Source organism: Heterocephalus glaber, unplaced genomic scaffold, assembly GCF_053883595.1.
Source record: "Heterocephalus glaber isolate CG9 unplaced genomic scaffold, H.glaber_assembly_v1.0 deba00001606, whole genome shotgun sequence".
In the NCBI taxonomy this organism is placed as follows: Eukaryota; Metazoa; Chordata; class Mammalia; order Rodentia; family Bathyergidae; genus Heterocephalus; species Heterocephalus glaber.
The window spans coordinates 9,814,302-9,825,972 of NW_028258377.1; the positions used below are offsets into that span (position 1 = coordinate 9,814,302).

Here is an 11,671-nt window from a genome sequence, read left to right on the forward strand (position 1 = left end):
ATGTGCAGTGGCGCTATACTTTTCTCTAACAAAGCCCCAGTGGCTGCACATGTGACATGCAGCAGGTTGTTCTGCAGTTTTCCTGGAAGCTCAGTGTTCTCACACCAAAGCTAAGAAGTCAACAGTCTCAATTCCATCCTTCATTGTTCAGCCAGCTACCTTCTTGTATCATTGGCAGAGCTTCCTTTACAAGGGAGGGTCTGGCTTTGGACTTCTTTCAGGGCATGGTCCAAGTATATCAATTGTATATGTTAGTGCTGGCTATCCACAATTCCAGTCCATCCAGGGGCCAGTTCTGCACACAGGTATAGCCCTGCAAGCTGACAGCCTGCATTCAAATCCTGGCATTATTACAATAATATTTTATTTGAGTCTGTAACCCATGTGTTCACTCATTTGAGCTTCTTTTCCATAAATATATTTTGAATAACTCTTCCGTAGGGTAAGTGATAGGTGTGGATGGGCTTCTCTCCCCTGACATTGTGAAGCTTATCCCCTGAGAAGAGAGGCAGAAATTGCAATCTGAATCTCATGGAGCTCTGCTGACCCACCTATAAAATAGAGAGAGATGTTATTCCTTGTAATACCAGAATCTTCTTGGGATAAAAATAAAGCACAACAATAAAGTTCTAACACATTGTGCAGACAGTTGGGATATGGGAAAGGCAATATAAATTTAATGAATCTCTGATATATACCAATAGCTGTGAGCTATATTTTACCAATATGTTCTCCTCTTATTCCATGCCAAGTTGCTATGAGTTAAGCTTTAGTATTTCCATTTTGCAGATGGAAAAATTGCAGTTTACAAGAGGCAGTGAGAGGGTTTTGATAGTTCATCATTAAGTTTACAGTGAGAGCATTTTTCATGCTAGTGACCAGTTGCAGTCAATTGAAAGGCAGGATCACAGCAGGTTCGTATTGGTATGACCTGGGGACACAGGCATCCAATGAGACCTTACAGGTGGGATGAAGGCCATTTTAACAGCAAGGCACTAGGAGCACATCCAAGGGAAAACTCACTAGTTTGAATGTTAGGAAGTCCTCTGAGAGGAAATCACTTTAAAACTGTGAGATGAGGGAGGCTTTGGCATTGGCAAGGCCAGGAGGTGTGTCCAGTTGGAAGAGTGTGGGAAGGGTGGGAAGGCTGGAGCATGGAGATCAAAGAGGAGAGAAGCAAAGGAGACAGCAAGTTCTGCAGTGAGGGACCCCGTGGGCCACTTAGTTCACATTATTGGAGGTTAAACTTACCCTACAGATTAACTTGGAGCCTCTAAAGTGGCTGAAGCAAATGACTAGATGAAATGTCCATTTTGGAAAGATTACTTTGGCTGCTGTATGGATAAGAGAATGTGAGGTGCAGCATGGGAGACCAATTAGGAGCCTGTTCCAGCTGTCTTGGTGGGAGGAGATGGTGGTGTAATGGACTGGGATAAAGGACGTAGGGATAGCAAAGAAGAAGCAAACATTTTCTGGCAAACTGAGAGGCAGAGAAGCCCAGGATAATTTCCACATTTCTGCTCTGTAGCTATGAGTATATGGTGATACCATTTCCTGACTCCTGGAGAAAGCAAGGAAGGGCCAGGGGATTCTAAAGATGCTCAGGACATACTAGCTATGTTGGAGCAGACTAAGACCATGTAAAAGAGATATGCAATGACCTACAGAAACAGGAGGGCAAGTGGGAAAACATCATTGAAACAGAGGATGCTGAGCAGAGACTGCTGGGGAGGGAGCACTAAAAGCAAGCTGAAACCCAGGTGGAGGCCAGAAGGAAACAATTGAAATGGGAGACCTAGCAGGCTAACTGGTGCTCATCTACCCAGTAAAGTGATGTAGTGGCAAAATGGATCAGGTCTTAGTGTTTATGATTTAACCAAATGCTCCCCAAGATATCACCATATTTTCTCTGAAGACTCTGACACCCATTCCTCTCACCAGGAGGGATGGAGAAGCCAGCAGGAACCCTCTCTAGAAACGATGAGGATTGGCCCATTTGGGGGCAGAGGGCAGGAAAGCCAGATGGGTATGGTTTTACAGTTTCCTTCCCCCCAAAATTAATTTCCTTAGGAAGTAACTAAGTATGTTGGAAGTATCTTTTGGGCCCCTCATTTCTGAAAATATGAACCCAAGGTTAGTTCCTGTATCTGGGCTGGTGACTGATACCTTAAAAGGCAAGCAGTTTTCCTCACAAACAGCCCATGTGCTGTGGCTGTGGTGTCAAATGTGAACAAATAGCTTTCTGCAGGCTGTTATCTTTGATTGTTTTTTCCTCTGGAATATGTCAGTATCCAGGCCAACTGGGCCAGACTCTCTCTTCCCAAGGACCACTTGGATGAGGACATGATGTGTGAACAGGACCCATAATAGAGCACCTCCTATCTCCATTTCTGTTTTCTGATCTCTACTAATGCCAGTGGTTCCCTGCTTGTGGACTCCTCCCTGAGTGACAGATTCACTCTTTCAAGATTCCAGTGCCTGATTCCACCAGACATCCACAACTTGTGTACTTTAAGAAGCCTGTGGGAAATGTAGCAGTCTTGTGAAGATACAGATTACCTGCACATCTGTCTGGGTTTAGTTAAACATGACTAATTTATCTTGCGGTGTGTGATTTCCTTTGCAAGTTAACTTGGCAATTTTCTCTGCTCAGAGAATATTTAGAATAGATGGTGTGCATAGCAATAGAGAAAAAATAGATGCTATTAATTTTTCATTTTCAAATGTGAGATTGACTATAGAGCCCACATGCTATTACACAACATGCTTTCTTGTTTAGAGTGGGGGAGTGTCAGAAAAATGCAGATTCGATCCCCTAGATCCTGAGACTTGGGACAAGTGTGTTAGGGAGCTTATTCTTGGGATAAGACTTGGTATCAGGAATTTCTGCCTTTAGTGACAGCTGCTTCCCCTCCCATCTATGAGCTTGGCTTAGCATGGGATGATGGATCTAGGCTGGCAGGGATTTTTCATCATCATTGTCACCCATCTTAAAATGCTGAAGGGAAGGAGAGGCACAGATTTGGATATCAGGATGCAATGGTGACTCTCTAGAAAGTCGGAAATCTTCTTCACCCAATGGTATGCAGCGCAGCATTCTGCTGTAGTGGAAATATTCTCTATCTGTGCTCTCCAGTGTGGAAGCAACTGGCCAATTGTGACTATTCAGCATGTGTAATGGGACATGCAACTGAGGAACTGAATTTAATTGATTTATATTTGGCAAACAGCAACTTATTGGATAACACAAGTATCTATCTTCACCTTTTTCTTAGGTAGGTAGACAAAGCCAGGGCTGCTTGGATGCATTTGTCTTCCTGATTTTTTGAATGCTGTGTTGCTTGCTCTAAGGTTACTTATAGATGTTCAACTCAAAAACAGTAACTGTCATAATGTAAACCATATCAGGCACATCCCTGAGTAATTACTATATGCCATGTACTTTGCTAAGAACTTTACACACACTGTCTGATTTGTGGTCACTTGATGATGTTGTTATCCCGAGTTTACAGGTGAGGAGTTAAGGGGCCAAGAGATTAAGTGACTGGTCTGAGGTCACCCAGCCAGTGAGTGGCAGAGCTGAGATTCATTCCAAGCAGTGTGACTCCATACCTGTTACATCTGTTGCCAGTCAAGACATTTCTCAGTGCCATTTCCTGATGGCTATTTAAAAATAGTCATATCCTGGTTGTTAAAAGCAATGCAGTGTCATTAAGAGATTGGGTATAAACACTGGGCACACATTCACTCTGAGCTTTGTAGAGTTCAAAGTCTGGATCCTGGCTGGAATGAAGGCAACAGTTAGAAACAACAGCACTCAGGTTGCACAGCTCAGCGTGAGTCTGGTCACTTCTCTTGTAGGTCAGCGGATGGGGAGAGATCTCTCCTGCCTGAGGTCTAGGAAGCTGGTTCTTCCACTGAGCACCAGGTTTAAGAAGGATGGGCTTGATGGACATGCAGAGTGGGTAATAAAAACAAGGAGAGGATCTGTGTTGTTCTCTTTTCTCCTAGAGAGCAAACAGATAGGGCCTGATCTCTTCGGTTCTGTCAGGGCCTGTGCTATGTGGCAGCTGGATTGGAGCTTGTCTACTTCTCCATTATGGCCACTTGTGCCCTCCTGTGTCTGTGTGCCCTGGTAGATTTGAATCCGAACCTATGTCCCTTCAGCTCCAGGAGACATTCAGAACTTGGCTCTGCACCCTAGCAGTGCATTGCTTAACTTCTCAGCCATTGTTCCTGTACCTTTAGAATTTGGGAAAGAGAGACATTTGTGTGCTTCATTTCCTTATACCCTTGCTATTCTTTGGGATTTTTGTCTCTTTCCTCCCCACTTGCTAAGGGTCACAAAGGGCACTGCTGGTTTTCCTGTGTCCTAGTAGCATCCCACTGCCTAGAAAGTCAGCTCCTTTCTCTGCCTCCTTTTCCCTCCTTAGGGATTTCTCTTCTCAAGTCTTATCCAGCCTTCTAGAAGACTTTCAGGTTGTTCATTCATTCACCTCCTCACCTGCCTGCCCACCCATGAATCTAGATTTCTTGTCCTCAGGAGTATCCGTCTGCCTCAACTACTCTGCTATACCCTATAAAATGAACCAGATAGTAACGGATGGGTTGAGACAAAAAGGACTCCCATGTAGAAGGCATTCCTCTATTATAATGGTGGAAAATCAGAATGAGTCCATAGGAAGCCTGGCAGAATAGGTCAAATCCAAAAATCCAAGCAACAGGCAAAAACGAAATTGGGAGGCTACTGTTCCTGGGATCTTTTGGTGTCCTGAGCAGCATTGGCTATCCATGGGTGTTAATCTCTTGGCATGAGTGTAGTGGAAAATGTAATTTTCTCTAGCAAAACTGCAGCAGTGACTTTTATGTGGTTAGCAAAATGGATCCCTGTCAGTCCTTGGAGGACACTATATAACTGTGTGGCCTGTGCAGCTTGCTTTAACAGCTGGGAAGCGGTCCAGATCCCAGTATCAGCAGCACTGCTTATCTTGGGACTCTAGATTCTTTCTGTTCTACTCTATTCTTGTGATGGCATCGTCATGAGGGGCACTTTCAGTTATTGTCGGGAGCCATTCTACATCAATTTTGGGGAAAATCATTTCATAATTAAAGTATGACTATAGCTGTCTAAGGCCCAATGTCACCTTGCCAGTGAGCTGGCAATGGCATTTGGAAACATAACTCCGTTTTGCCTCTGGTCACAATTTGAGGCCTCAGTGGTCCTGTGATACAGTGACAAGGGTAAATGTACATCAACTGAAGACACCGTGGTTCTTCAAGAACCAAAAAAAAAAAAAGAAAAGTTTTGGGGTGGGGGGAACACAAGCTTTTTATTAGCTTGCTATTATCTTGGCCCACCTACTATTGTAAGAATGTTGTTCTTGGGGCTGGGGATTTAGCTCAGTGGTTCCGGCACCTGCCTTGCAAGCGCAAGGTCCCAAGTTTGATCCCCGGTACCAAAAAAAACAAAACAAAACAAAATGTTCTTCTTACTGCCTTCATTAACATAAGATTCTCATGACTTAAAATCATCAGAATGAGATATTCATTGTTGCACCCAGTGAGAAAGAACCAACCAGAGACCGATATTAAATCCACACAGGAGTTTATTACTGGCCGGGACCTGAGCCGAGCATTCGGACTCGAGCCCTGACGGGGGGGACATGTTTTATCCACCTCTGAGGCCAACAGTTTCTAGGCCCCCCTATGGGATAGAACTAGTAAAGCAAGGCAAAAGGTACAGAAGCGGAATGTCCTGCTGTTAGAACATTTGTAAAACAATAGTTGATTGTTATTTCTAAGAAGACTTTCTAAGGGGAGGAGGTTTCTAAGCTTCCTCCTTCTGAGTTCATCTAAAGGGCAGGCAGGTGGGTCAAGCAGCAATATGGAGTCTGTCTTGCTAACTAGGGTCTTTCATTCCCCACTGGTTCTTGTAACTTAATCAATTCTTTGATTCCTGTATTTACTCTTTGAATTTTTTTTAAAACGTCTTTTAAAATCTCATAATTTTGTCTCAACACCATCAGTTTAACTGCATCAACCCTCTGTATAACATATTTAGTCAGAGCATTTATAATGCAAGGTCTCATGAGCAAAAGCAGAAGATAACTAGGGGGCCTGTTAGAGCAGAAACTAGGGTAGTTAACCATTAGCATAGAAGCAACAGGTTTTGGTTATTTTTTTAGGGCTACACATAACCCTTTTTGTTTCATGAACAGGAGGTCAAGTCCCCTTTGATTTGTAGGACCATCTCAGCTAGGGAATCAACCTGGTTTTCTAATCTGGAGATCGAGTCTTCCAGGTGACCTAAATCTCTGGCTACTTGGTGGCTTAGGGCTTTAAAATTTGTGTCCTGAAGGATCAGGGAGGAAGTTCCAATAGCCGCTGACCCGGCTATTCCTAATCCCACCAGAATGGGCACTAAAATGGGGGCAGCCCGTTTACTCCTATAGTGCTCAGTGGTTAATCCCAGATGTTCGTGGCCCCCTTTTCCATTATAATACAAGACTTGTGGAACAACATACACGGTGACACAAAGTGGCAGATTGGGTAGCCAAGAATGTATTTAAATAGTCATGTCCTTGGTGCAAACAAACCAAGCATATCAGGACCAGGTCTCCTGGCTTGAAACCATGGGGCTGGAACGTCGCAAAGGGTTTTTCTAGAGCCTGTTGTATTGTAGCCTGGATCTCACTCTGAAGAATCTGTAAGGCTTGAAGAGACTGAGGTAAAGAGACACAAGAATGACTGTTATCTGTTCTAGGTTTAACTTAGGGAGGAGTGGCAGTGGCCTCCCATACAAGATTTCAAAAGAGGTAAACTTGTCACACATGGGGTACATCTAACTCTTAACAAGACTAGAGGAAGCAGATCAGGGCACCTACCGCCAGTTTCTAGAACATATTTAGTCAGGGTTTCTTTCGGGGTCCTAAGTCATCCTTTCCACTTGCCCTGAATGTCCGGTAAAAGGGCCGAAGACTAAGACCAGACCAGGCCACAACAAGCCTTTATTAGGGGAATAGATCTGCCGGGCTGTCTCTGAACAAAGGAGAGACAAAAGCAATATGGCCAGGGCAGGGAGAGTCTTTTATAGAGACTGGGGTGGGGTTTGTAGGGGCTGAGGTGGGGTTGAGTGAGGTAGTGACTAGGGAATGGAGGAGCCGGTGATGTCACTAGGTGGTAGGAGGTGAGTGAGTATTAGGTTACTGTCTAGGTGGGAACAGGGGCATGCTGGGAAGAAGGGTTTGTTCTTTGGTGGGAGCAACCATCTTGGCATGATGTCACACAGGGGAGGGGGCAAGGCACCATAGGAAGAGGGCAGCTACTATACATAATAGCTGCTGAGGTGGTGGGAGACCTATCACTGAACTTTGTGGGCAATAGGCACAGTGTAATTTCCAATCAATATGTAGTGCCCTTGTCAACAATTTGGATATCTGTGCTGTGAAGGCAGGCCCATTGTCGGACCCCAGGTAATGAGGGATGTCAAATCAGGGAACTATCTCCTGGAGCAAAACCTTAGTTACTATGTTGGCTGATTCTTCACGAGCTTGGAAAGCTTCTACCCAACCTGAGTAGGTGTCAACCAATACCAGTAAATATTTGAACCTATTGCTGGATTTTATTTTGGTGAAATCAAGTTCCCCATGTTCCCCTGGCTCTCTTCCCCATAGTCGATTACCTTTGTTCCTTGGTCTCATCTTGGAGTTTACCTGTGCACACACCTGACAGCTGGAACTGATGTTCTGGACCATAGAGGTCAGTCCTGGGATTGAAAACTTAGAGCTCATTAGTCTTTTTAACTTTGATTCTCCCAGGTGAGTTAAGTGATGTAACTGATGAACAAGTTGTCACCCCAGGGCTCTGGGGAGACAAATTTGTTTGTCCCTTTCCACCATCCTGAGTCCAGTTTTGTACCCCCTTGCTTTTGGTTTTCCCCTTCCTCTTCTGGGGTATATGTGGGTCTTTCTGGCAGGTAGCCAAAGGGCCGGATGGGCAGAATGTCTATTGGCCCCACTGGTTCTCTGGCCACTCGTCGGGCCGCATCATCGGCCTCTCAGTTACCATGGGCCTCGAAGCTGTCTCCGTTTTGGTGGCTTTTGCAATGACAATGGCCAACACCCTGGGTTCCCAAATTGTTTCCAATAAGGCCAAAATTTTTTTTTGATAGTTTTCCCTTCTGATGTCAATAGCCCTCTCTGTCTGTAGATGTCGCCATGCACATGGGCAGTGGCAAATGCATACCGGCTGTCAGTGTAGTTGTTTACAGCCTTGTCTTGACCTAACAGGGCTTAAGTTAAAGGCTATTAGTTCAGCCCTCTGCGTTGAAGCCCCCTGGCTTAATGCCTGTTCCTAGTGCACCTGTCCTCCTGGACTGACTATGGCCACCCCTGCATACCTGACTCTGTCTTCCATGAAGCTGTTTCCATCAGTGAAGAAGGTCTCATCTGGGCTTTGCAGGGGAACATAAGTCAGGTCTGGGCAGTTGGTGGTGGAAGTTGTCAGAGTGTCCAGACAGTCATGGAGGGGTATGCGTACGAGTTGGAGTCTGGAAGTAAGGTGGCCAGATTGAGGGTTGTTTCTCAGGCAAATTTGATGCATGGAGCATCCAGCAACAGGGCCTGGTACTAAGTCAGGCAGGCATTGGAGAGCCATCATTCTGGGTCTCCTCTCAGCAGTGTCTCCACCGCATGGGGTGTGGTGGTGACCAGGTCCTGTCCCAGGCTGAGCTTATCTGCCTCCTTGACCAGGAGGGCAGTGGCTGCAACTGCCCTCAAACAGGTAGGCCATCCACTTGCCACAGGATCAAGTCTTTTAGACAGGTAGGCCACAGGTCTGTTCCAAGGCCCTAATGCCTGGGCTAGCACTCCTTTGGCTATGCCCCGTCATTCAGCCACAAATAACCGAAAGGGCTTGGTGACATCAGGTAGGACCAGGGCTGGTGCTGACACTAAGGCTTTCTTTAAAGCCAAAAAAGGCAGCTTTCTCTTTTTCTGTCCGGAGGGACCCTCTCTTGTGCCTGGAGTGCAGCAATAGTGACTTTCCCCAGTTTCTTGGCTCGGACTTCCTTGGGGGGCGTCACAGTTATCATAAACTTTCTGGGCTATGTTCAGTAGTTCAGTCCTATTCTTTCCCTCAAATCCCTCCAATTTCTGTAATTTTTTTTTCCAATGTCTGGGGCCAGCTGAGCAACAAAGGCCAAATTTAAAGCTGCTGCATTTTGAGGAGCCTCTGGGTCAATAGGAGTGAAAACTCTATAGGCTTCCAAGAGTCTCTCTAAAAACGCAGCCAGAGACTCTGCTTTTTCCTGGCGAACCTCACTTACCTTACTCAAATTAGTGGGCTTTTTGGCAGCTGCCTGGAGTCCCCCTAATAAGTGCTGGCAGTAGGTCCCCAGCCTCCTCTCACCATTATCATCATTGGGGTCCCATTTGGGGTGTCGTGACAGAACTACTGTTTCAGCCCTGGCCGAATGCCCTGGAGTTCCGGGAGTGATGCCGGGGTTTGGCCCCAGGGCCTCTTTGACTGCCTGTTGATAAATGCAGTCCCACTCCTCAGTGGTGAACAGGATCATAAAAGCTGCTGGCCATCATCCCAGGTTGGCTGATGGGTATGAAAAACAGACTTAAGAAGAAATTAATGCCTGAGGTTTTTCAGAGAAGGGGGGATTTTGATGTTTCCAATTGTAAAGATCACTAGTTGTAAAAGGGACACAAATCAATTCTCCCCTGGGCTCTATCTGTTTTAAAGGAAAAAGGGAGGAGGAAGATGGACTGATGGGCTGATGGACCATAGTCCTGTCTGGATCGAGTGCCAAAGGTCGATCGGGACCTGTGGGGTCCTGACTCCTGTGACCACATTCCAAACCTTGTGAGCAATGTGCATAGAATAAGTTCCCACCGGGGGCCAACTGACTCCAAAACTGGGCCATTTTAATTGACACAGGGTTTGTAATTTCCCTTTAGAAAATTTCATGCCATATTCATCTTCCCTGTCTGTGGAATAAATTTTTTTGAAGTTATTCAAAACACAATCAAGTGGAGTTCCTTCTGTGGACTGTGAGGAACCCATAATTTTAGCCTGTGAAAACGCAAAAGGCACACAGAGCAAGCAGACAGACAACAATAAACAGACAAAGACAAACTTTGGCCAAGTAAAACCTCTGGGGCTGAATGGATTCAGACCCCACCCAGGGAGTCAGTCTTCTGAGGACGCCAAACCAGTGAGTCTGCTTGCCGTCTCAAAGAGACTCTAAGTAGGGGAACCTGTGCCGTGTCCAGCTTCCTCCTGCCCACCCACAGTGCACTAAGAATCATTTGATTCTTACCTCTAGAGGCTTTCCCAATAAACTTCTGCAGGTCGGTTGATCAGCGATAGGGCCCAACTGGGACTGGCCTACCTGGAGCCCCGGAATACCATCAGGGTGGCCTCTCCTTCCACAGACCAGTGTCCAGAGGGGCCAAATGCCGCCGATGTCTGATCCAGGTCTCTCCTAATAAGAAACAGTGGCTCCAAGATAATAAGCTCCAGAGCAGCTGGCTATCTCGCTGGGGCCTCCAAGAATGTTACACCCAGCAAGAGAGAACCAACCAGAGACCGATATTAAATCCACATAGGAGTTTATTACCAGCTGGAACTGGAGCCTAGCATCGGAGTTGAGCCCCGACTGGGGGGAGACAAACATGTTTTATACACCTGTAAGGCCAACAGTTTCTAGGCCCCCCTATGGGATAGAACTAGCAAAGCAAGCAAAAGGTACAGAAGCGGAATGTCCTGCTGTTAGAACATTTGTAAAACAATAGTTGATTAATTGTTGTTTCTAAAGAGACTTTCTAAGGGGAGGAGGTTTTTAAGCTTCCTCCTTCTGAGTTCATCTAAAGGGCAGGCAGGTGGGTCAAGCAGCAACATGGAGTCTGTCTTGCTAACTAGGGTCTTTCATTCATCAACATAGGATTACCACTTCCCCCTAAGTCACCTGATGCTCCCTCCAATTATTGTGTGTACCAAACAAATAATGGCTACCTCGGAGTAGGTTTGTCTTTGCGCACTCAGACACTGACCTCTTGGCCCCCCCATATACTTTGAAATTATGCAAGTCTCTGTTGTCTTTTTTTCTTTATCCTTCCCCACCCCCTTTCTAGGCAGTTGGAGGATTGATCGCCCTCTGATAAGTTTTATTGTGGTTGGCCAGGGGGATTTGCTTTGAGTGACTTTGCCATACATTCAGGGTACAGAGCCCAGGGATTCATCTGTATTCTGTTTGCTTTTCTCCAGCATGCACGGACAAGGAGTTGAGGAACCTTGCTTCCCGGCTGAAAGACTGGTTTGGAGCTCTTCATGAGGATGCAAACAGGGTCATCAAACCCACCAGCTCTGACACAGCCCAAGGCAGTAAGACTACTCCATGTTTGCTAATTTATTTCACTATAAATATCACATTTCCTCAATTAGCAGACATTATTGATTTAGCAATAGCATTTGGAGGTTAAAAAAGAAACACTACATTAAAATATGTTCCAATTTAAAAAATATTAACATATGGCAGAGGGGATGATGCTTTAGAATCAAGGAAAATTACAACATATTTTTATAACTGATTACAAAAATATGTTTAATATTTACATTTTAGAAAATAAATTTATAGAAAACTACAAAATTCCATCATTTTAAC

At 45.3% G+C, this 11,671-nt stretch overlaps 1 protein-coding gene across 2 annotated transcripts in view; it reads left to right on the plus strand.

The window, feature by feature from the left end:
• The window catches only part of Spock1 (SPARC (osteonectin), cwcv and kazal like domains proteoglycan 1), a 527,108-nt gene that overhangs the window by 496,521 nt on the left and 18,916 nt on the right, over nt 1–11,671 (plus strand). The window contains exon 7 of one of the 2 annotated variants that reach the window (XM_087194726.1): nt 11,275–11,388. In XM_087194726.1, the coding sequence (XP_087050852.1) occupies nt 11,275–11,388 (114 nt within the window). Of the gene's footprint in view, nt 1–11,274; nt 11,392–11,671 lie in introns of both variants that reach the window. The other variant, XM_087194725.1, reaches the window with a different exon arrangement.